This window comes from Pistacia vera, unplaced genomic scaffold (assembly GCF_008641045.1).
Source record: "Pistacia vera cultivar Batoury unplaced genomic scaffold, PisVer_v2 Contig266, whole genome shotgun sequence".
NCBI lineage: Eukaryota > Viridiplantae > Streptophyta > Magnoliopsida > Sapindales > Anacardiaceae > Pistacia > Pistacia vera.
Genome location: NW_022196075.1, coordinates 460,890 through 487,102, shown reverse-complemented (window position 1 = coordinate 487,102; position 26,213 = coordinate 460,890). Strand labels below are relative to the sequence as shown.

The 26,213-nt window shown below is 32.6% G+C and overlaps 3 protein-coding genes across 6 annotated transcripts; all 3 read left to right on the top strand.

The window, feature by feature from the left end:
- The first annotated feature begins 2,764 nt into the window (after positions 1-2,764).
- Positions 2,765-6,376, top strand: LOC116133183 (mediator of RNA polymerase II transcription subunit 18). 4 transcript variants are annotated; one of them, XM_031418862.1, is made up of 6 exons: positions 2,765-2,793; positions 3,271-3,354; positions 4,546-4,645; positions 5,298-5,355; positions 5,434-5,790; positions 6,187-6,374. In XM_031418862.1, the coding sequence occupies exons 2-6, from the start codon at positions 3,319-3,321 to the stop codon at positions 6,287-6,289; spliced, it is 654 nt and encodes a 217-aa protein (XP_031274722.1). In that variant the 5' UTR covers positions 2,765-2,793; positions 3,271-3,318; the 3' UTR covers positions 6,290-6,374. The 4 variants fall into 4 exon arrangements, with proteins under 4 accessions (XP_031274722.1, XP_031274721.1, XP_031274720.1 ...); XM_031418861.1 differs by having other exon boundaries at positions 3,256-3,354; positions 6,187-6,373; XM_031418860.1 differs by having other exon boundaries at positions 2,766-2,793; positions 3,220-3,354; positions 6,187-6,373.
- A 1,484-nt stretch (positions 6,377-7,860) lies between these two features.
- Positions 7,861-10,647, top strand: LOC116133170 (haloacid dehalogenase-like hydrolase domain-containing protein At4g39970; the record flags this gene model as incomplete). Its single annotated transcript, XM_031418837.1, has 11 exons — positions 7,861-8,231; positions 8,310-8,403; positions 8,547-8,591; positions 8,694-8,744; positions 8,999-9,073; positions 9,158-9,191; positions 9,614-9,669; positions 9,781-9,840; positions 10,111-10,170; positions 10,273-10,319; positions 10,403-10,647. Coding segments are annotated over 11 exons (942 nt in total), but the record flags the coding sequence as incomplete, so codon positions are not given.
- Positions 10,648-18,825: 8,178 nt separating this feature from the next.
- LOC116133169 (linamarin synthase 2-like) lies at positions 18,826-20,640 on the top strand. The gene is made up of 2 exons (XM_031418836.1): positions 18,826-19,012; positions 19,841-20,640. Exons 1-2 carry the CDS (start codon positions 18,826-18,828, stop codon positions 20,638-20,640), a joined length of 987 nt encoding a protein of 328 aa, XP_031274696.1.
- The last annotated feature ends 5,573 nt before the right edge of the window (positions 20,641-26,213 follow it).

Sequence of the window (26,213 nt, the reverse complement as noted above, 5' to 3'; positions counted from 1 at the left end):
AATAAATTTTACATTTTTATTCTTTTATTCGTGTTTTCAAACCAACACGTTTTCATTTTTAACGTTTTTAAATATTAATTTTAGACTAAAATACTGAATGTCTTTTTATTCTACACAGTTCCAATATATTTAATATTTTTAAAAATACAAGAAATGGATATACAAAAAATAAACAAATAAAAAAAAATAAACGCATACTTTCCAACTTATTCCGTTATTTGTTCAAATTAGGCCAGCAAATGAATCGAACACGAACGAACGCCCTCATTCGAAACTCGTTTGATAAGCACAAAGGGGTGTTCAAAATCGTGTTCAAACTCGAACGAACACAGAATGGCTATTCGAGTTCATTCGATTAACCAAACGAGCAGTTCGTGATGATTCGATTAACTCGTTCGTATAGCTTGTAAATATCTGTTCGAATAACTTATGGCTGTTCGAATTCGTTCAATTAACCAAATTACGGTTGTGACTGAATTGGATTTGGATTTTGGGCCGGGTAAGGGAAAATATGGAATTGGGTTTGGATTTTTGTTTGAAAAATTTGGTTGGGCCGGGTTAATTTGTTGGTTATTGGGTTATATATATATACAAAAAAAAAAATTATTATCATACATATATTAATCATAGATTAAATATGTTTAATATATTATTAAATTACCAAAATTATAGGTTATCATATATACATTATCATTACATAAATTATCATAAATATTTTAAATATCTACATATATATTTTGTATCAACACCCATAAATTCATAATGGAATTGGGGTTTATTATAATATATGATCAATACATATGTGTGATCAATTTGTTATATATATATATATATATTATCATTACTGTCTGCATATGTATTTTGTATCAACACCTATAAATTCACAATGGTATGAGGGTCTATTGTAATATATGATCAATACAAATGTGTGATTAATTTATGTTTAATTAAGTTATTATGTTATTAAATTTGTCATGTTCTATATCACTTGTTATACAATATGTTATGTTCATAAATTTGCCATATTATATTTAATTAAGCTATTATATTATTAAATTTGTTATGCTATATATCACTTGATTGTACAATATGTAATGTTCATCAATTTACCATACTATATTTAATTAAGCTATTATGTTATTAAATTTGTCATGTTATATATCACTTGATTATACAATATGTTATGTTTATCAATTTACCATACTATATTTATTATTTATTAATTGAAATGTTATTTCGTAATATTTAATTATTGATTACATTTGGAAAAATATGAAGGCATTATGTTATTAGATTTGTTATGTTATATATTACTTGATTATACAATCTATTATATTATTAAATTTGTCATGCTATGTATCATAATAATTTATTATTTTTTAATTAAAATACTATATACTTATATATTTAATTATTGATGACATTTGAAAAAAAAAATTCAAATATATTATAGTAGAATCTCTCTATAGTAATACTCTATATAGGAATAATCTCTATATAATCATAAAAAATTATGGTCCTAACTTGGGTCAGCTATAAATAAGAATAAATTTCACATTGTAATAAGTTATAATTTTTCTAGGTCCCGTTTTAAAGAACTTGCCTCTGCATAGTAATAATTATATGTATATTAAAAAAAAAAAAAAAAAAAAAAAAAACATATGCTATGTTACATTAAAGGTTTAAGATGAAATACAATATTTATCTAAAGTTATTTGAGACAGTAATTTATGTTTTATAGTTGTTATTATATCTTTTATCTTACGGATATGTAATAAGTCATCAGCATGGACACCTTATTGTTGAAGCTTAAATATTTATAGCTTCTTAAGTATGTTTAGAGTTTCTTGACACGAAATTTTTGGTATTTTCGTACTATCATCCTCAATATTATCTTCTTCCTCTTCTTGTCTAATTCCAATGATAATTTCTTCTTCCGTTAAAACATACACAACTTGTTACTCATTTGGATGATTAAGGAAGACATTAATATCCATTTAATTAGTGTAGTGAAATTGTTGAATTTGTTCACTCAATTTATTTGTACTCTTGAAACATGAATTATAAAATAAGAAATCAAAACAATAATTCTTGTAACTACACCTCTATTAAGTTATAACCTCCTCATAATAATAAATTTAGTTGATCCCAACATTATGACTATAAAAATGTTCTACTGTATATATATAAGAAAAACAAAAGCATCATAATATTTTATTATTGATTACTATTAAAAAAAATTCATCAAAACTAAACCAAACATAATATAAAAAAGAAAAAATATAAATATATATAATAATATATACCATGTTTTTAGAACATAAATGAACGAATAATTGAATAGATTGTTCGTGAACGGATGAATTAGTCGAACGCAGTATGTTTGCGAACATAATCAAACGAACATTCTATGTTCAAATTCGAATCAAACATATTATCAAACGAATATCAAACTATTTACGAATAATTTATTATCAAGTCGAATCAAACATTTATCGAGCAAACATCGAGCCGTTGGCGAACAGCTCGGTTCGTTTGCAGCTTTGGTTTAAATTCAAGTTTCCGAATTTTAAAAATAAAATAGTCCCACCCACCCATGCCGGAAATAAGACTGTGTTACCCTTAATGTTGCATTAAATTACAGAAAACTAGTAAAGGTTTGCTCATTACTCCGATCATCCTCACTAAACTTGCTTGGCCACTGCCAGAATCGGCGTTTGGTAGAACAAGTCACAACAGAAACGACGTCGTCATCTCCCTAAATTCCCGATAGTTGTGCGTCGTTCGTCACAGGTTCCACCTCTAGACTAACTGTTATTTCTTTAATTTCTATTCATTTATATCTTTGTGTTTTATTTGATTTTCGAGGGTTTTAACTCAACTTAATTGGGTTTTTATTAGAATCCATGTTTTGAATTTATTTGAATAGTGTTTTCTAAAGCCTTTTAGTTCTCTGATTTGATCCATCTAAATTTAGTTGTTTTTTTCATTTACAAATTCTGGACCAAATTAGGACTTAATACAGTTGATTTTATATTGCTATGTTATAGATGAAAATATGCATTCTTGTGGACTCTTTGTTCAATGAATTATTATGAAACTTAACATAGTGGGGCTTGTTTGTGCTGAGCCAAAAATGAGGTTGAGCCTTAGGGAAACCCCACTGTTTTATTTTTATTTTCTTTGTTTTATTTTTATTTTGTTCTTGTTTGATTTCAGTTGTTTGATAAATACTGTTGCTCAAAATGTCTATTGTCTTTGGCAATTCAGGCTCTATGTGCATCAAAAACTTTTGAGATGAACTAAAAGTTTATTTTGATGGAGTGCATCGTGCAAGGAATTATAGAGACACAGGTAAGTTACATAAACACAGAGAATGTTTTTTAGCTTTATTTAAATCATGCAGATTCTAATATATATATATGCACACACAATTGCACAATGGTAAGATTTTTGAGTGTTAAATTTATTGAGGACGGCCCATCTTGCTTTTAGTTTTGTTTGTGTGAGTTTGATTGTGGTACCCTATCTGAAGTGGACTAAGGAGAATTAGTAGCGTGGGAGAAAATGGTGTCGGTGTTGATTTTTGAATGAAATTTGACTACTGATTTTCAAAACTGAGATATTTCTCAAAAATGATTACAGTGATATGAAACTTTTATTGTTATATTGGGACACAAAACCAAGTCTAATTTATGTCATATATGCTGTTGGGTATTATGCTTTACTTTAAGATTTTGTGGACTTTAGAAATTAAGTGATAAAAAGAGTGGGAGCTTTTAAAAATTGGCACTGCCATTTCCATGTTTCTTTTCCTTGTATGTTGACTGTTTCATTGGGATAGAGTTTGCTTATTTTTCAATCTTGGTGTTTAATTTAGTTGTGTCAGAATTTTACCAAATAATACTGTACAATTATTATGGACTAAGTTGTACTTGCCGGACTCTTTGGTGAGAGGTACTCAATAGTGTAGTTTCTGCTACTGCTTTATAATGCTTGGTCATTATGTCTAAATGTGTGTATGTCATGGACTTGAGTGCTTCCAAGCACATGTTCATTAGATGTATGTACAAAAGTAAGTTTTTGATTCATTTGTCAAGCTTTAACAAACCTTGAGATGTTTTAGCAACCCACATTGTAGTTCATTAATGTTTTCAAATCCAAAGTACTTAATCTTTTGATTTTTGAAGTTTGGCTCAGTATTGCTATGCTGTCTTGCTGTTTGTCTTAGTTAACTACTTCGTTTAGTATCTTATGTTTCCATTGCCCGGTCACACTTGGTACTTATTGGTCTCAATTGATTTTGTCATTAGGGTAGAAATGATGTAAAAACATTAGCTCAATTAGTCATTACATGCTCAAAAATATCATTTATGATAATCAGTTTCGTTTTTTTCTTCTGTTTCTCACCTGATAAACTTATTTTCTTCCTTTCTAAAGACAAAAGGGAAAAAAAAAAAAAAACATAAATTTTTTCTTTTCTTTTTATTTATGTGAAGATGGTGTTGGTAGGAATTTCTTTAATATATAGTTCTTATCTTGCAGCATGTGGAGGCCCTTGAGATTCTTCTTCAGGGACTATGTGGTGTTCATAGAGAACGCTTGAGGATCCATGAAATTTGCTTAAAAAATTCTCCCAACCTTGGTAAGTATTTAGATCTTCTGTAATTTAAGCTTCATAGAAGGATGATGCACAAAATTTTAGAGCATGGGTAAATTAGGATGAAGATGAAACTTGTATGGTTTTAATATTGACTCATCTAGAATCTTATTTTGGTGCTATACACAATTGCCGGCTCAAATAACTGGCAGTCTTCTTTTAGCCAATTCTCTTTTTATATATTTTACAATTATATTGCTGTTGAAGAAGAAAAATAAGATTGTCACCCCATCTTATTCATTGATTCATTCTTATTTCGCATTTGACTCTCACATTAAGTTCACATTAACCAGTTACCCTGATTTTCTCGTTAGTTTAATTAACCAGTTGAGTTTTTCGGAAGCTAAATTTATGACTATAACCTAGAATGCATCAGATATTTTATCATCAATCATGCTTTGCTTACTGGATATATAGAATGATCATCATAAACCTTATTCATCCAAATATTACATGGATATATGTTAGATTACATGTTTAATACTTCTCATTATACGTAACCTAATGGTACTTCATATTTAGAGACATTTTCAACTCCCATATCTATATTTTCACTCAGAAAGCCTAGTGCTGATTATATATAATCTGGTCATTTTACTTTTTGCTGACATGTAAGCTCATGAACTTCATTTTCCAGGGAATGTTGCTTCAGAGATTAGACTCTTATGTGATCTTGAGCAGACTGAACCCATGTGGTAAAAATTGGAATTTTTTCTTTTAGGTGTAAAATTTCGTGTGTTTTATGTGGTTGAGAAATTTTATTTGTGCTGTAGGACTGTTAAACATGTTGGGGGTGCAATGAGGGGTGCTGGTGCAGAGCAAATCTCTGTTCTTGTAAGAACTACGGTGGAAAGCAAAGTAAGCAAGAATGTGCTTCGTCTATTCTATGCACTTGGCTACAAGTTGGATCATGAGCTGCTGAGAGTGGGCTTTGCCTTCCATTTTTTAAGGGGTGCTCAGATTACAGTTACTGTGTCATCTATTAATAAGATGCTAAAATTACATGCAACCGATGAGGCTGTGCCAGTGACTCCTGGAATACAAGTAGTTGAAGTGACAGCACCTGCAACCTCTGAAAATTATACTGAAGTGGCTGCTGCAATGTCATCATTTTGCGAATATCTTGCACCGTAAGAACTTTTGTTCATTCTCAAGACATATTTAGAAATCCTGTTATGACTAGTTTTGAGTAATCCAATTGTATGTCATATGCCAAAAATTAAAATTTCTGTGCTTGAAACTTGTCACTGTGCTATATCCTGTGCTTCACATCAAGTTACCTTGTGATCCAACTGTTGTGGATATCAGAAAGGCTTGACTGGTTAGTCATGCTTGTAAGGCTGTATAAATAAATGTATAATACTGCTGCATGTATTAAAATATTTTGAATACATAGTTATGATTATATTGGTACGATTAATTATGTTCAGAATCAAATGAAGGTCGAAGTTGTATTTCATGAAACTTGGTTCACTATTGATTCTATTTAAGAACTAATATGTAATCTTCTTGCTTTTGCTTTGCAGGCTTCTACATTTGTCAAAACCAGGTGTTTCAACAGGGGTTGTTGCCACTGCTGCTGCCGCCGCTGCATCTCTTATGTCAGATGGTGGAGGCACAACTTTGTAGCCAGGTTGTAAGATTGCTAGGTGTTAGATACATTTTATTAATACTCGCTTAATTATCGATTTCTGCTTTTAAATCATCGCTCAAGATGCCTCTGCTGTAACCACTTCAGAACGGCTGATATAGTTGTTTTCATTAACTTAAAACAAGATATGAAGTGGATATGGAAGAGTATGATGTTATTCAGGGCTTTACCTTTCAAAGCTCAATTTTCTGTAGATTTTCTTCATGCACAGGCGTAAGGAAAGAGTTAAGCGTTGGATTGACTGGCTGAGCCTGGAATGAGAAATTTTAACTGTGACAGCTTGACAGAATTGCTTGCAAATGAAGAAAAAGAGGAAAAAGCATGGTTGTTGAATGTGAGGGACACATATTGGCATAAATCTTAAAATGGTTCTTGTGGAGTAGGTATCTTTTTCTGTCTTAAATATTTTCCAGGCTTGAACCAAAAGAAGGTTTCATTGTAAGACGTTCCACAATGGTTCTACGGTATTGGTTCAGGCTTATTATATGCACGACATGGGTTAATACTCTTGATTGAAAGATCAAATACTTCATGTCGATGTATTGTTTATGCTCTTGGTATCTAGCTTCACTCCAAGAGTTAGGATTAAGACCTATATACTGCTGTACTGTGATTGAACTTGAAATTTATCTCAAGTCTTGCATTTTTAGAATATGTTTTACAATTGTAAGAATTTAGTCTTTATCCAAAATAATTGCATAATTTTTGGAAGACAAGACTGATGGTATATATTATATGCTGGATCATGAAGTGCCTTTTCTTTCGAAGTTGGATCTTTGGACATCATATCATGCGAGACTAAATTAATTTACTGAATTTTTGAAAAAGTGTAAACAATAGAGGGGATGAGCTGAAATAAACTCCTTTTGACATTCATATGATCATGGTAGAGTTGCTCTACTAAATTAGAGGTTTAAAGGGTTTATTTCATTCACTCTCGTGAAGGGTTTGTTTGATTTATTCTCGTGAGAGATAGTTAAGTTGCCACAGCAATACTCTTGATCATGGGGTATTCTTAATATATGTGTAGGGTGTTTTTTGATATCTATAAGGGATTTTTTTTTTTTTTTTTTTTTTTTTTTTTTTTTTTTTTTTTAAATCTTGAAGGGGTTTAATTATATTTAAGTGTTGGTTTTTGATAATTTGGGGAAGTATCTAATACATTGCTCAAGAGAAATGAAACTAACACATGTAGAATCTTAACTATCTTCTCAGGGTGAAAGAAGTTAACCCATGGTTTAAAACCATACTTTGTGAGTATCATTATTCATGATAACTACAATTCTGATAAGTAGTTTCACCTGTTTTAGCTATTGGATTTGGATCATGTCTCAATTTAACATAAAAGGTTGTGTATCTGAACAAGGTGGTCTAGAGCCCAACATGACAACGCTGACATAAGCCGAGTTGAAGCTGCTTTGCTTCTCAACGGTCTTCAAATCCGTTTTAACTACCTCAGTCGCCTACCACCACACAAGTTTAACCCGCCACATCTGACTCACTGAAAAACACACACACAATCCACATAAAATTTCTACACAAACAAACTCATGGCCTCTCTGATGATCCTCTCTCAAACTACTCTCTTGCATTCTTTTCTTCTACCAAAACTTCTTCTCTTACTCTTAATCCTCTCTTTACAGACCAATCTCTCTCTTTCAAACCCTACAGAAAATCTCTATCTTTATCTACAAAAACATTTTCAGTCTCAGCTTCTTCACAGTCTCTTCAAGCTCTCATTTTTGACTGCGATGGAGTCATTCTTGAATCCGAACACTTACATCGCCAAGCTTACAACGATGCCTTTTCTCACTTCAACGTCCGTTGCGACTCTTCTTCTCAGCAACCCCTCAACTGGGGCTCTGAGTTTTATGATGTGCTACAGAATCAAATTGGTGGTGGCAAACCAAAAATGAGATGGTCTTTTTCTCAGCAAACTGTATTCATTTCATTTCTTCTATCTTAACTTTCTGCTGATTGGTTTTTGGGTATTTTAAGGTACTTTAAGGAGAATGGATGGCCATCTTCAACCATATGCGAGAAGCCCCCAGAAAACGATGACGACCGAAGCAAATTGATTGATACACTTCAGGTACAACAAATAAGCGTCGGTTTTCAGTTACTGTTTGGGTTAGTAGTTCTTAATTTATGTGTATGCTTATTGTTGTCAATTGATTTATAGATATTGAATTTTAGTTACTAAAGAGTGTTTTGTATACAACTGTGGTTTTGTAGGACTGGAAAACTGAAAGATACAAACAAATTATCAAATCTGGAACTGTAAGGAGAATTTTAAATTACTTTTATACAGATTTTCTTTTTCATTGTGGATTTTGTTGTGTATTGATTGAGTATTTGCTGGTGTGATGGCATTTTGACCAGGTGGAGCCTAGACCTGGAGTTCTTAGATTGATGGATGAAGCAAGGGCCAATGTAAGATAATACTTTATTGTTATTATTCAATTGTTGTATCATGGTACTTTGAAATTAGTCAGTCTTCATGTTCTCATCATCTGTTAGTTGGACTATGTGGTTTCTGTTTCTTTCTTCTAAGATCTTTTATTACATTTTTCTATTTTGTGATGATAATTTGTGATTTAATAGCTTTTATTCTGTTTTTTAATCACAGTTTCATATTTAATATATTCTTCTTGTAGTCATTTCTTTTTTCCTGCTTGCTATCACAGGGAAAAAAACTGGCTGTTTGTTCTGCAGCAACTAAAAGTTCAGTTATTCTTTGTCTTGAAAACCTTATAGGAATGGTAAATTCTTTCGCTAGCTATATGAAATGGAGGTGTTTTTCATCCACAAATGTTTGTTCATTTGTTATATGTTCCTTGTTACAGGAGCGGTTTCAAGGTCTTGATTGCTTCCTCGCGGGTTAGTCGATTAAATTTGAAATGTAATGTAGCTATGTAGTTTGCTAAAAGATGTGGCATACTCTTGCTGACAGTATGAATGCTTTATCTAAGTAGTTTACCCCTTATAGCTTCTGAACCTGGCGGGCATATAATATTATTTGGTGCGCTTGAGACTGTGAAGTCTCATGTCGTGATGACATACGGACTATAGCACATTGATGCCAAATGATTTTTGTTTCAATTTCTTTTAAATTAACCTTCTACAAACTTGTACATCCACAAACTGAGTTCACATATGCTACATCCTTTCATATTTCATTTCCAGATTAGCTCCCTTTAAGGTTGTTGCTTTCTGTTTGATCCAATTTTTTTTTTTGTTTGATTTTATTCTTAATGATTTTGACCTCATATATTAGCCTTGTTTTGCTTCTGTACTTGCAGGTGATGATGTAAAACAAAAGAAGCCTGATCCGTCTATTTATGTGACAGCAGCTAAGGTAGTTAATGTAACAATAGTATGAACTACAACTTGTTCGATGAAACCATAGAGTTCTGCATACCACTTGGTGTTTATTGTAAATTGATCTTAAAATTTATATTCCTTGCAGAGATTAGGCGTGTCAGAGAAAGACTGTTTGGTGGTTGAGGACAGTGTCATAGGGTTGCAAGTAAGTAATCTATTTGTTGGATTACATTATTTATTTGCGGCCATTTAAAACCTTGGAGAATCCTCTTTTCAGTTTCTATATCACTTTGAGCAGATCATGATTTTAGAAACACTAATGAGTACTTATATGTAATTAATTGGCCATTCAATCACAAATTTCAAGTCTTAGCTTCAATTTTATCATCTCTCAGTTTTGTTGGCCAGTTGCACATTAAAAACAAGTTCATTAACCATATTTAACCTCTAAAGTGAAGCAAGTTCATTTCTGCAGGCAGCAACAAGTGCTGGAATGTCATGTGTGATTACCTACACATCGTCAACGGCAGACCAGGTGAGGCCTTACCCTCCCACAGAGATGATCATAAATACGTGTTCAAACAATAAACACAAGATCGCCTCGAGAGATAACGATCCTATTTTTAATTAAATACAGGATTTCAAAGATGCTATAGCAATCTACCCTGATTTGAGTAATGTAAGGTAAGGTTTCCGAAAATTTATCAGCGGTACATATTGTTACTTTTCAGTTGACATTCTTCAAAAGCTTATCCTTGTCTCTGCAGATTGAAGGACTTAGAGTTATTGCTTCAAAATGTTGTTCCTGCCAGTTAGGGAATTCCGCATTTCCTTAGAACCAGCGATAAGAGCTTGTGTGCCTTTAAAGAAATTTTGGCTGCCTGCAGGTATTTGGTTAATGGCATTGATTCTTGTACAACTCATTTAAATGCATCGCCTAAAAATTCAAAGAATAAAATGTAACATTAATTACTAAGATGTGCTAATATATATATAGAATATTTTTGTATAAATTTTTTAATTAAAATAAGAAAAATCATTCCTATAAAATAATATATGACATAATTTTAAAAGTATAATACTCATATAATTGGTAAATTCATGTTTAATCTTTGATATTATAATTATAATATCAAACAAACCGAAATGAAATAGCTTTAGAATATGAAAGAACAAACTAATTCTTTCAAACTAATACAAATAGATTGAAGGGAAGAGAGTATCACACGCTAACTCAAATGCTAAACTACTTATCACTAGGTTCGTAATGAAACTCTTAAGTTTATAACTGTTCCACAATTGGATCAAGTGTCCAAACATATTTTAGTTTGAGTAATACTACACTTACAAAGATTTATACAAAGTCATCCATACAAAGTAACATAAATTCCCCTATCGTTAGTGAGCCATTAGTGTGTCGTTAGAAATTATAATATGACCGGTTAATGAATATTTAACTAATTGCCCATCTGTCATTTACTTTTAACACAACTTAACAGTTGGGGGATTTATGTTATTATTATAACTACAAGGGGACTTTGTTGTTTAATTATACCTAAGGGGGATTATTGTTATTAACCTTTTTAAAAAATATTTTTTTCTTTACTGATAAACACTAAAATAAAGAAAATATATACATAGGAACTTTTATCCATCCAAAAGAAAAAAATATATAACAGTATTTTCTTATATCACTTGCTATGATTTTGTTTTCCAATTTTACTAGTGCAAGCTAACAATTAAAAAAAAAAAAGCCTCGCATGCCCCACCTCCTCCCACCCCATGCCATCCCTCTACCCTTATTGTAAAACACTAATATGACAAATGCTCCTAGTGGGGGGGTGAATAGGAGATTAAAAAATTAATGCGGAATAAAAATGATTGATTGTTTAATTGATATTATTATTTGACCACCTTTAATGTTAATTAATTGATTGTGTGAGACAAGGTTAGGTAGACGCTATATGCCAACTTTGAATAGCTCTTTTGAATGAATGATTTGTATTTGTGCACACACCTTGTTGAATGCAAATTGGTTCTTTGTTACAACTGCTTCTTGTTCTTAATGGGTTTTTAATTATTAGACTACATGCCCTAGTCAGTTTAGTGTTAAAGATACTAGGTTAAATCCAGACGCCAAATGATAATACCTTAATAATGGAAGTAGAAACCCTTGAAATTGGATTGAGATAACAATGGATTGATTATTGATATAAAATTGGATTATTATAGTGAAATTGAATATCTATGTTTTGGTTCATTGGTTTTTAATTCAATTGAATATTGGTTTTCTGATAGTTTATTTAGTGTTAGTTTATTTTTATTTTAGTTATCAGTTCTTCAATTTTACTTGAATTTATTAGTTTAATTAAGGCATGTTATATTAGGATTAATTGAGTGTTTACAAATCTCTTTGGGATTGACCCGTGCATACTAGGATATCGATTTGTGCACTTACAAGGAACTAAAATTGTTCATCATGTGTTGGTTGGAAAAGCTGATGAATAAGCTAAATTTGAGGTGGAGCTCCGAGATAGCTTGAATTCAAGGTAGCTTGATATTCCATAAACCACAAAAAGAGCAGATGTTGAGGATCAAGTAGAGTTTGGGCAGATTCACATGGAAACATACCAAGTGCTCAAAGATAGAACAATGAAGACTTTTGAAACGACTCTGAGGTATGGTCATGCAGATCTCATTTCATGTGCATTGTCTTTTGCTAAAGAGATGGATGAAGATGGACCTGAAAGCTTTAAAGAGGCGGTGAGCTGTAGAAAGGAATCTTAGTGGTTGGGTTCCATGGTGGACTCATTGTTGAATGAGTCCTGCGTACTTGTAGCTAAACCACTAGACCAAATGAGTGGATTCTCAAGAAATTCGAGTGTTTTCCTAGAAGACAGAGATCATCTAGAAGTTAAGGATCTCCCAAGAAGAAGAAATCTCAATTTGTGTAGAAGATCGATATGGTGAAAGTAGAGGTAATGTAGGTGAGGTAGTGTAATGCCTGGAAGTAGTCACCTCGAAAGTTGTATCTCAGGTTTGATGATGAGTTTACGACCAGGAATAAGTATAGAAGAAGTATGAAACATTAGTTTGTGTTTATTTAAAGGTGATAGATAGTCATGTGGGAGTCTTTTTGCTTCTATATGTGAAAGACATGGTTATTGTATCCACTGGAAGTGGAGAGGTCTAAAAATTGGAAGAACAATTAAGGGACGTGAGATGAAGAATTTGAAAGCTACGAAGAAGATCTTAGGGATGGAAATTGAAAGGTGTCCAAAAACAAGAAATTAAAAGGTGTCCGAAAAACAGGAAATTGTTTATTTCTCATGAGAAGTATATCAACAACGTCTTAGAGAAGTTTGGTGTGGCAAGTTGTATACTAGTCTTGTCACCATTGGTAGCTTACTTTAAGTTATAATTAGATGAGTCGTTGAAGACAAATTCTTTATGCAAGTGTTATAGGTAGTTTTTTGTACTCTACGGAATTCAGTTTTTGCTGCAAGCTTGATGAAGTGGTTCATGTCTAAGTCTAGAAAATATTACTGGCAAGCTGTAAAATGGGTTCATTTATTTTAGAAGAAACTGTTTTGACGTACTCTATGAAATTGCTAGAGCGGATAGTGAGGAGCTTAGAGAATATGTTGGTTTTGAATTTGCAGGGGATCTTCATAAGAGAAGGTCTTTAACAGGTTACACATTTACACTATAAAAAACTTCTTCCTTCTTTATGTTCGCTTTCTTGGTTGTGCGATTGCCTTGTTGTGGCCAAATTCTATGTGCATTTGCCTTGTTTAACAACACTAATTTATAGGAATTTGAGTATTAACAAAAATCTGGGATGTATTGGTTCCTTTGAAGCAACCGAATTTTTTGTTTTGTGAAAGTCTTATTCCTTAAATACACATTTTAGCGATAGGTCCAAAGGGCTCATGTAGTGTGTATGTACCAGTTAACACTTTTCTACTAAGCATTATCTTTAAAGTTTTCTATTGATTTTAAGCATTATCTTTTCTATTGAACTTGTTGAGCCAATGTGACATTCAATTTTTCTACTGGGTTGTGAACCATTTTAAGATATGTAAATTTTACTTGACCCCACAAATTAAGTTAACGAGTTAAGTTCGGATAAGAAAATTTTAGCACGACAGCCGGCAAAATTTTCCCTCCTAATAAGCTCGCATCAATTATTATTGAGTCAAGATATAAACTAAAAAAATATGTAATTGTGGTACCCGAATTTCCCTAAGGGCATAATGATAAATTCTCTATATGATATTACTTGCCCATCAAGTAAAATATCAAATGGATATCCTTCAATATAAGATACAGAATTACAATTAAATAGGGAATCAAGGTGAATAGGAAATGAATGTGACAAGATATGATCCAAATAAGGAAAAGGATCCTACATCCTCCTAAAACTCCAAGAATCCTTCTGCAACCTAAAATCCTATAGAGACAAGGAAAGTAACTCTCTTAAACCCTATTCTATTTCTTAATGATATAATCAATATTCATACAAAAATTGCACTTAGAGCATTCTGGATTGAAGCTGACTGTCGCCATTGTGCCATTATTAGCCTCTATCCCTATTCTAACCCTCACAGTCCCGCAAAAAGCCTTTGTTGTTTTCTTACGAGGTAAAAATCAAGGTTTCGTTTGTTTCACTTTTGGGAATACTATTATTAGTATTCCCAAAAAAGTTAAACAGTAAAATGTCATTATTTCCAAAATATTATTCTATATTTTTCAATTTCTTTTAAACTTCTTAAATTTGTTAATTTAACTAAACACCCTCAAAAATTTTTTTTAGAAATTACAAAAACTATCCGGCCACCCTCCAGCGGTGGTGGTCGGCTATCCGTATTTAATGGATGGGTTAGGGGTGTTTTTGTTAACTTTTAATATTTTATTATAGGGGTGTTTAGTAAATAAACAAACATAGGGGATATTTTTGTTAATTTTTAAATCCTACATCGTAATACCCGCCTAATTTAACTTTTTTCAAAAGATTATTCTAAAAACTATCAGAATAATGAACCAAACAGATCGCAAGTTTTCTTATCGGGATAGAAATTGACGCTATAGTCAAAGGCAGGAAGTCAATGGATCGAGGGCAGAATTGTGAAGCCATTGTGTTCTGAAGGGCAAGACAATCAACCCCAGTTTGGTGCGAATTTGCCATTAACAATAATATTACTCAAACTCAAAATAATATTTAGTATTTAATATTATAACAAACTCTAAAACAATTGAAATCGTTAAATATGTACAGTAAAACATCTCTATAGTAATACTATATATAAAAATAACCTTTATGTAATCATAAAATATTCTAATCCCAACTTGGGATAATTATAAATAAGAGCAAATTTCACATTATAATAAATTATAATTTTTCTAATTCTTATCTTAAGAAAATTGCCTTCACATATATAGTAATAATTATTTGTATATTGCAAAAAAATTATATGTTATATTATATTAAGGATTTAAGATGAAGTAAAATATTTATCTAAAATTGTTTAGGATAATGATTCATGTTTTAGAGTTGTTACCACATCTTTTAACTTGAGAGTATGTAATAACTCGCTAGCATGGACACCTTCTTGTTGAAGCCAAAATATTTCTAGCTTTTCAAGCATGTTTAAGGCTTCTTGGCATGAAACTTTTTGTATTTCCATATTATCGTCCTCAAGATTATTTCTTTTTTCTTCTTGTCTAATTGTGTAGTGAAGTTGTCGAATCTAATCACTCAATTTTGTATTGACTCTATTATTATCCTCATCCACTTTATTTGTAACTTGTAATTCATCGACATCAGATATCTTAGATATTGCTGCTTATGATTCCTTAAGACCATGAGTATCTTCTAACCGCTTCACAAGATCTTTTTGCTTCAAGTTGAGGTTTGATTCTTTAATTTTGCACAACTCAACACGAATATTTTCAGTCAATTGAGATTGTGTATTAACTTTGGGTGGCATGGTTGATTTGCAAGAGGAAGAAGGAAAGGTATCACTTGAATTGGTTGAACATTTTATTGAAAATCTAATTGAATAAGTTTAAACATAACAAACCTATCTATAGTAGGCTAATAACCATAATTCTACTAAGAAAAGTAAATAAGAAATCATAATACTATTAAAATAATGAATTAAAATCATAATACTACTAAAATAGTAAAACTAAAAAATGAATTGAAATCGTAATACTACCAAAACATAAATTATAAAATAAGAAATAAAGTAATATTAAAAGTAAATAAGAAATCATAATACTACTAAAACAATGAATTAAAATCTTAATACATACTATTAAAACGTGAATTATAAAATAAGAAATTAAAACAATAATTTTTGTAACTCTACCTCTATTAAGTTATAATCTCTTTATAGTAATATATTAGTTTGATTCCACTGTTATGACTATAAAGAACACACAAATATGGTAATATGAAGTAATATTGTACTTTTCAATTGTTTTGTTTATTTCTCTTATTATTCAAAAAAGGCTACCTTTTGATTGCCGTAAATTGGATTTGAGTTATTTTTTAAATTTAACTTAAAGATTTTGTGTTAATTTAAAATTTCGCTAAACTTTGACGTGTACTTGTTTTAAGTATCCAATAAATGCAAAGACCTCGTAAAAGTCAAGGCAAATGGAAAATAATAATAATGGGTGCGTTTGATTTATTATTTTGGATAAGATTTTAGGGATAGTATTGGGTTGTTGGATAGAGGAGTATTACGAGGTAAATTTTAAAAATTTATGAAAAAGCCCTTAGGTTTACTAATTTAATTAAAGACCCTAATATGTAAAATGACAAAAACACCCCCAGAATTTTTCGTGCCAGATTCCGGCCACCACCGTCGGAATCTGGCCGAAAAATTTCGTTATGGCACAGATCGGTCGGATCTGTGCCGTAACACGTCGTTATGGCCTTTTCCGGCCAGATCTACCACGGATCTAACCGGAAAAGGCCAGATCTACTGTCTGTTATGGCCGTCGACGGTCGAAAAAGGCCAAACGACGGCCATCTTTGGCCGTCAGCGACGGCCAAAGATGTGGCCGTCGTTTTCGGTTAACGACGGCCAAGATTTGGCCTTCGTTGACCGTCAACGATGGCCATTTCTTTGACCGTTGGATCTGGCCGGAAAATGCCAGATCGGTGAACTTCCGATCATTTCTGGTCGAAAGTTAGGCCGTTCTACAAATTCCGGCTATCACCGACGGTGGTTGCCTGAATCTGACAAGTTAGGTTGATGGGGGTATTTTTGTTAATTTTTAAACTTTTTTCAGGGGGTATTTAGTGAAATTAATAACCTTATGGGGTCTAAAAGTAATTAAAAAAATTAGGGTAATATTTCTAGAATAATGTGCCAAACATTATTTGGAGAATAGAATCCAGAATATGGATAAAAATACTAAGCCAAACATAGTCAATAAGTGAGAGGATGTAGAATCTCTGGTTTGCTGGAGAGGGAGATTGGAATTTTACCCAAAAAAAAAAAAATAGTAAAAATTAGTAATATTGAGGAACTCTATCCCACCCACAAAAGAAATCGCTGTTTAGAAATTGTGTTTCAATTGACCTTTCTATATCCCTAAATGATATTAGTATTGTATCTATTTCTACTTTGTATTGTTAATATATTGCTCTTGATGTTAATATTACTATTATATTTGTTATTAATTCTATTCTAATTATGATGGAAGGAAGCCCGGAGGGTGTTTATGTCTGTACACTGAAGATTTGTTGAGATGACCCAAAATCTTCAACATTCGTCAACTTCAAGGAAGAATTTTTTATCTTTGGAAAAAGCTGTCCTTACCTGTAGTTGGAAAAACTACAGGCACTGAAATTTCCTTGCCCACAATGTCGTAACCAACCAAGACTCTAGTACCACAATAATTCTTAATTTTATGATGAGGACATAAAATGTAAAAATATAATATATGGACACCTAATTCCAGGTACTTTGGCAGGCAGTGTCCCAAACGGCATGGCAGCTCCACTACGCTGACAAATTGAACGAGCTTAGCTAAACATGACATGGTTCACTTGGTTCTACATCAACCACGTATTTATTTTAACCAACTTGGTTTACTTGCTAAATTCAAACTATCACTGTTTGTCTTCACCTCGCGAGAAAAAAAGAGATCCGCATATTTTCGAAACACTCCTGAGATGATTGATGGCGGCGCTATGATTAGCAACCCAATAAATCCATCACACACAGCCACTAAAGGCAGATCATGCTTATCTTGTTTCCAAATGTGGAAATCTTATATAACTTCAAAGCATTACCGATTGAAAGAATGATAAATCCTATATATATATATATATAATTTCATTTAATCTAGTCAACACACCTGTCTCTATTCCTCTAAATTTTCATATATGGACAAACTTAGAGGTGGGTAGTGAAGAGGAAAGAGAATTAGAAGAATCTTTGGATATTAGAAAAAAAAAATATATTAGAGTTGCTGTTATGATCAACAATCTTATAAACTAGGATATTTTGTTTATTTCCTTTCATCAAATTATTAACAACACTAAATAGTACTATTTATTATGTATTCAACTATCATAACCATAGTATAATAATTCCAACAAGTAAATAAATTATTTGATAATAATGATCAAAATTTACACAAGAAGATATCTATTTTCTCGTTCCGAAATAAGAAAAAGATTATATTATGAAAAACAAAATTCTCAATTGAAGTCTATCATATAGGATAAAAAAGAGTTCTGAAACTAAGCATGTGTTTTTACAGTTCCATTTGTTCTATAAGCATGTTACAATTACAAATTATCTATAATGGAAATTATAAATATAGAGATAAAAATGTAATAAGACATATATTTTGTTAAAAGGGAACAAATTACATAACCCGACTACACCGATTTCCCATATGATGGGGTAGCGACCTAGAAATACTCAACATACTGTAGTTAGTTGTGTATAAACTGACGTCTAAACTACTAAATATAAAATTATTGATACTCTGATGTTGAATCAACAAACAAATGAATTAATCAAATCAGCTACTTAAGTCTCCATAATTCTCGATATTGAATCCATACGAGAATTGCGTGATTCGATAAAGATGGAACCAAACCAAGAAACAAAAACCATCTAGTCTGTGTTCCATATCCATCTCAAGGCCATGTTACTCCATGATGCAACTAGCCAAACTTTTTCACTCAAGAGGTTTTCATATAACCTTTGTCAACACTGATAAATCACAGACGTTTAATCCGCTCCAAGGGTCCGGACTCCGTAAAGGCTTACCCGATTTCCGGTTTGAAACCATACCAGACGGACTGCCACCTTCTGATCGTGATGCAACTCAATATGTTCCGGGTTTGTGTGATTCTACACGAAAGAATTGCTTGGCTCCATTTTTAGAGCTGTTTCTAAGTTAAATTCATCAGCAGAAGTTCCCCCAGTTACTGGCATAATTTCGGATGGAGCATGAGCTTTGCTATTAAGGCCGGGGAACTATTTGGTTATACCGGAGATTCAGTTTTGGACAGCCTCGCCTGGGCTTCATGGGATATTGCAGTTTACTGAATTATCAAAAGAGGCATAGTTCCATTCAAAGTGTGTTTCATTTAAGATATCTACAATTTTTCTCATAACTTGTTCATGTAAATATTAATACTTTTGTTGGATCAGTAAGGGAAGAACTAGGATTTGGTTTGCTAACACCAAATATCACTTTTCTTTGCAAAAGAAAGGAGACAATAAGATTTAAAAAGAGGGTCATATATAAAAATCATGTCATTGCGAATTAGATTTCATTTCAATTTAGTCATATAATCATATAGTTGTTACTTCTACAGATGTTAAAATTATTATGTCATTATAACTTTCAAAATCTGATGCATAATAATATCTGATAGGCTCTGTTATGCTGGTATCTAAAACGCAAGTTTCTTTGATTCTGGGGATTAATTGGTTTCCCGGTCATATAACTTTATGTACCTCATTTTACTACTTAACAATTTATGGCCTACAAATATCTGACCCATCATTTCAAAATGATTGTAATTCAGATGAAAGATTCCTTAGTGATGGCACTCTAGAAACACATATTGATTGGGTACCTGGAATGAGCAACGTTCGGTTCAAGGACTTGCCAAGTTTTGCCAGAAACACTGATCTCAAAACGAGACTTGTCCGTTTCAGGGGGATCAGAAGCACAAAACTGTTTAAAATCTTCTGCAATTATATTCAACACTTTTGATGAGTTTGAACAAGAAGTATTAGAGGCTATTACCTCCAAATTCCCCAACATTTACACAATAGGTCCACTTCCCCTGCTCTGTAGGCACGTCCCTGATAGCAGTTTCAAGTCATTTACATCAAGCTTGTGGAAGGAAGACTCGGAATGTCTTAAATGGCTTGACAAAAGGGAACCAAATTCAGTTGTATACGTTAATTATGGTAGCGTGACTGTGATGACTGACCAACACTTGAAAGAATTCGCATGGGGTCTGGCAAATAGTAAGCACCCATTTTTATGGATTGTTAGGCCGGATGTGGTGATGGGTGATTCTGCTGTTTTACCTGAAGAATATTTTGAAGAGATCAAAGATAGAGGACTTATAGCAAGTTGGTGTTCTCAAGAACAGGTGCTCACACACCCATCAGTTGGTGTTTTTCTAACACATTGTGGGTGGAATTCTACAGTAGAAAGCGTATGTGTCGGCGTGCCTGTGATTTGTTGGCCTTTCTTCGCTGACCAACAAACGAATTGTCGCTATGCTTGCACAACTTGGGGCATTGGAATGGAAGTCAATGAAGATGTAAAGCGTGATGACATTGAGGCTCTTGTTAAAGAAATGATGCAAGGAGATAAAGGAAAGCAAATGAGGCAAAAGGCTCAAGATTGGAAACAGAAAGCAGAAGCAACAACAGATATTGGAGGGAAATCTTATAATAATTTTAATAGATTGATTAAGGAGGCTCTCCATCATCGTAACTAACAAAACTACGTGGGCATGTCCTGGTTATACGCAATGAATGTGCACTGCTTTTTTGTGTCATCCGATGTATTATTATTCTCAAATTCACTCGTTTGTTGTGTTTCAAGACTTCCTATGTATTATTATGAAACCGAAGAATTGATAATAAGTACTAAATTGTGGGTGCATGCAAACTGGTGTATATTTATCAAGCGAATTCAATAGATTGTCTTTAAGATAGGGACAATCAAGGGCTGTGAGGTTGAGCCTCGGTATGCTCCCCCAACACAGCTTAACCCACGGTATGTTCCCTCAGTCAAGGGAGCATGCTGGAAATTTTAAATCTTGGTCAACTCAATTGGCGCATTCTTTAAAATTTTTATGTATTAATATTAAATTTAATAAAAACAAATTAAAAAAAATTAATGAGATTGATGCTTTATCCAGGGGTGGACAGTTTTGGGTACCTATCCTTTTTTTGGAGGAACAAGAACCGACCAATTCCTTTGATTTGGAACCAGAATCAGAACCGATGATTCCGGTTTCTAAAAACTTGGAATCAAAACTTGTTACAGGTTTCGGTTTCGGTTCTGAGTATCCGAAAAAATATCAATTACCCCCATTTTAAAAATAATAATAAATAAACCCTTATAAAATTACATGATCCCCCTAAAGTTTTTTTAAATGACAAATACACACTACAAACTTTACAAAAATTACAACTATTTCAATATCCATTTCAACCTCCCAAAATTAAAATTACATAACACTTTAAAACTTTAAATAACACAAGTACAACAACATAATAACATATAAACTATCAAGTTTCGTCCTCCCAAAATTTAAATGACATAAAACATTAAATAACACAATAACATCACATAATAAGTTAATAACATATCAATTTTCATCCTCCCAAAATTAAAATTACATAACATTTTAAATAACACAAGTACAACAATATGATAACATATCAAGTTTCATCCCCAAAATTTGCAGTGGTAATAGCAACTACAAAAAAGAAAAGAAAAAAAGAAGTCAATTAATCAATTAGTAATTTAGTATGTTAAAAAATAGAATAAAACCACATTAACTAAATGAAAATATAAGACATTGATATTAATAAGTTACCTAAATCATAAGTCTTTGCATCCACCAAGCAATCTTCAAAAGAAATAGGTGTGGGTGCACATCTTAACAAATCTTGTATACAAATTAACACTTGTACAACACCTAGAGATAAAAAAACTCTGAAATTGACCAAGTACACAACCCGATGTATTGAAAGTTGACTCGAAAGCAATTGTAAACACTAAAATTGCAAAAGACATCTCTTGTCATATGCTAGAGAACCTTATACTTTCCTTTATTTGCTTTCCAACAATCCAAGATACTCAACTCACACTTCAAGGGTTCATGTTTCTCCTCAAGGTACCGCTCTAACTCTGAGTTGTTAACATCAAGTACCCCTATATCCATCTCCTCCAAAAATGCGTCATTGATAAGGTGATACTTAACTGTACCATTAGAAGCAACAACACCATCTGAAGATTGATTAGTTCCCATTGGTGGAAAGGAACTAGAAGCTTGACCTTGTTCTACACTTGAGGCAAGTCGGTCATAAAATCCAAACAATCGTTCTAATACATCTCTCAAAATTGCAGTCATCATTTCAGCTTTTTCCAAGTCATTAGCATAAATCTTTTTATAGCACCAGCTCACATATATCATCTTATACCGAGGATCTAATATCATTGCAATCAGCATTATCACATTGGCTTTGTCAAGACTCTCATAATACTTGTCAAACTTCTCTCTCGTTTTCTTAAACATGTTGTGAAGACAAGGATTAGGGTCGTTCTCCCAATCATTCAAAGTAAAGACAGTGGAAACTATCTCATTAAAATAATTGTTAGAAGTTACATATTTCGTCCCCGACATCCTTTTAGTAGCTTTGTAAAACATTTCCAAGAATTTGGCAAACATAGTTGCTTTTTCCTAATTGTCAGATGAAAGAGTTTCATGTGACAAATCAATAGCTAAGTTGGGGTCCTCATCTTCCAACCTCTAAAAAGCTTTCCTGAATTTTATTGCAATATCTAACATGAGATAAGTGGAGTTCCATCTAGTGGCCACATCTAGACACACACCACCTTTATAAGTTATTCTTTCCTCTTTCACACATCTTTCAAATGCTAGGGCTCTACCAGGAGAATACTTCATATACTTAACTAAACTACGGATACGACTAATATTATCCTTTACCTCACTAAGACCATCCCTCACAATCAGATTCATAATATGAGCAATGCATCTCATATGAAAATACTGACCATCCATAATTAAGACATTCCTATCCACCAATCTATCCTTCAAGTAATTGATTGCCACATCATTAGCACTAGCATTATCCATCGTTAAAGTGGACACATGATCATCAATACCCCATTCAAGAATGCATTTCTCTTCCATTTTCCCTATCTCCCTACCTTTGTGACTACTAATGGTCACAAAACTCAGAATCCTCTTACGTAACTCCCAGTTCTCATTTATAAAGTGAGCAATGAGGCATAAATAGCTATAGTTCTAAATGGAAGTCCATATATAAGTCATTAGAGCAATCCTAAACTTCAGAGAACTTAACTGTTTTTTCAATGAAATCTTCTGACAATTGTAAATCTTCAAACAATCCCTAGCCACTGTATAACAGGATATATGCTTCCATAAAGGTTGCAATGAACTTACATATTTCCTAAAACCTAGCCTCTCCACCTTTGTAAATGGTTCTTCATCATTAGTTATCATCTCAGCAAGCAATTGCCTAGAGAACCCTTGACTAAATCTCCAAGTTCATTCCTTGTTATCTTATTTGCTTGTGCTTCTAAAAGATGAGAGAGTTGTCCTACTTTTATCAGCATTGTGGGGGGTATTTCTTACAACTTGATAAATGCTTCTGCATAGATGAAGTTTCATAAGTCACATTGTACGCCAACAACTTCTCACAATAGAAATACTTCATCTAGCAAAAGGCTTGCATAACACAGATAGCCAAATACTTGAAGGTGTGAAATATGTGGAGGTTTGTGGTATAATATTTAAAAGGGTGATTGGAGTTAGGAAGTCGATTGAGAATATAAGTAGAGGCCAAGATACATTCTCCCCAAAAAATGGTAGGTATGTGAGATTGAAATTTTGATGTTATAGCTATATTAAGGATGTGTCTATGCTTTCTCTCTACAATGTCATTTTGTTGAGGGGTATAAGGGCAAGAACTTTCATGAATGATTCCATGTGAATTGAGAAAAGTTGTAAAATCATTGCTAAAAAAATCAATACCATTGTTTGTCTTGATTCTTTTGATGGTAACACCAAATTGATTACTAATCATGAAGACAAATTTCTTGAAAATAAGAAATGTTTCAGATTTAACAGTCATCAAATATGTCCATGTGGCACAAGAATGATCATCCATAAGAGTTAAAAAATATTTAAAGCCATTATAAGTGGAATGTTTTAAGGACTTCATCTATCAATATGAACTAAATAAAAAATGTAACTAGTAGAAGAAATGCTAGTAGGAAAAACTTGTCTACATTGCTTAGCCAAAGGGCAAGTTTTACAATATGAAATAGGATATTTGACAAACAGGTCATGTAAAGAAGAAATTGGTTTCAACCTACAGAAGCATGACCTGGTCTATGATGCCATATTACACTAGAAACATAATTATATGCAGTAATGGTTTTATTGAAAGATGAAAACAGGCTAAAACTTTGTTCTTTCATCAGATAGTACAACCCATGGTGCTCTTTACCAATCGCCATTGTCAACCCATTCCATAAGTCTTGAAATAGACAAAATTTTGGGGAAAAAATGACATGGACATTGTTATCTTTACAAAACTTAGAGATGGATAACAGATTGTATTTAAATTATGGTATAAAAAGGACTCTATGTAACATAAGATTTGGAGATAGACAAACATCACTAGTATGAGTGACCAAAGCAGATAAACCATTTGGCAATCGAACATTATGATGTATGGAAGAAATCATATGATTTAACATTATTCAAGCAATGGAAATCAAACGTCATATATATGTTAATTAGTCCCGTTATCTAAGATCCAAGCATTACTCAAGACAGAGGCCATAAGAGAAACAGAAGTACCTGCAACATTGGTTGAGATATCAGTACCTTGCACAACATTCGCAATGATAGGAGATCCATCTTTCCCAAAGAGCTGCAAAATATCTTGATATTGTGTAGGAGAGAAGATTGAGTTACTGACAGTTGCAAAAGGTTGTGAAGGTTGAGGTGAAATTGAAGATTGCTCCTCTGATGTGTAGACAATATTATGAGTTGTGGGTGATTTATTGGTTTTCTTATTCATGTTCCTTCGTTGATTATCAAGATAGCTATGAAGCTTCTAGCAAAAATCAATTGTGCGGTTCTTCAAATGACAGAAATCACATTGCATCATTTTCTTCTTAAAAAGATTATCTCTATTGCCTATATTAGATGAATGGGTGATAGTGTTTTAAGAAAGAAAAGCCGCAACATCAGACTAAGTTTGGGCAGAATGGGTGATTCCCTCTGTTTTTCTTCCTGAATGAGCATACCAACCATATTCATCAAAGGCAAAGGATTCATTAAAAGAGTAGAACTGTGAATAGCGACATATCCTTCATTCAATCCCATAAAAAATTGCATGACCTTTTGAATTTTCTCATGTTCTTTATAGATGGTAGAAGAAGCGCTAGTGCAAGTTGGAGTAGGTACCTGATAATTCGAGAATTATACTATTTTATTTAGGCTTTTTGGCCGGATTTTAGATACTTCTTAGTTCGTTTATGCCTGAATTGCTACTTAATTCTATATATTTTATGTTTCAGGTCGAACCGTGCATTTTTAGCAAATAATGAGTGAATTGGAGTTTCTGGACTCAGAAGTAAGCGGATCTCAGAATTGGGGAAAGTTCCAAAGCAGAGTGAAGCACTATGAAGCTTGTTTCCATGAGAAAGCATTGAAGATCGAAGATCCAAGGAGAAAGCAAGCAGAGGGCAAGTCTATAATTTTAGAACTTTTCAGGAAGGTTCGCCGCGACAAAAGCAGCTAAGCACGAGATTCCAGTTTAGTTTGTCGCCGCGGCGAAATTCCTTCTTCGCCGCGGCGAAGTCTACAAAATTTGGTTTTCTCCAAAATGCACAGTTTTATTTTAGGAAAGTTTTAGGTCTTTTAGGCGAGGTACATAAGAAAAACCTTGCCATTTTAAGGGGGGTTTCGTCTGGCTTTCGTCTGGATTAGAGTAGTTTTTACATTTGGGAGGAGATTTGAGCTTTAATCTTGTGGATTCTTCAACTAGGGGAGATCTCTACTCTTTTCTTTGTATTTCAATATGTTGATTTCTGGGTTTATAGTTTATCTTGTTGTTTGTGTTAATTTAGTTATGAACTAACTCATTTTGGGTTAGGGTTTTGATGTAATTTAGATTTCTATGGATTAATCAATTGATGATTGTTGCTTTTATATTCTATTGCGTAGATTGTGTGATTATTCCGATTTTTATTGATTTTACTTGTTAAACATGATGA

What these genes read in the sequence shown, in the direction of transcription:
- LOC116133169 (XM_031418836.1), top strand. Translation starts at nt 18,826, where the DNA reads ATGATGCAACTAGCCAAACTTTTTCACTCAAGAGGTTTTCATATAACC. An exon ending in TGCAACTCAATATGTTCCGG is followed by an intron (nt 19,013 to 19,840) that starts GTTTGTGTGATT and finishes TGTCCGTTTCAG; the next exon opens with GGGGATCAGAAGCACAAAAC.
- LOC116133183 (XM_031418863.1), top strand. Translation starts at nt 3,319, where the DNA reads ATGGAGTGCATCGTGCAAGGAATTATAGAGACACAG. An exon ending in AAGGAATTATAGAGACACAG is followed by an intron (nt 3,355 to 4,545) that starts GTAAGTTACATA and finishes CTTATCTTGCAG; the next exon opens with CATGTGGAGGCCCTTGAGAT. An exon ending in GAGCAGACTGAACCCATGTG is followed by an intron (nt 5,356 to 5,433) that starts GTAAAAATTGGA and finishes TTTGTGCTGTAG; the next exon opens with GACTGTTAAACATGTTGGGG.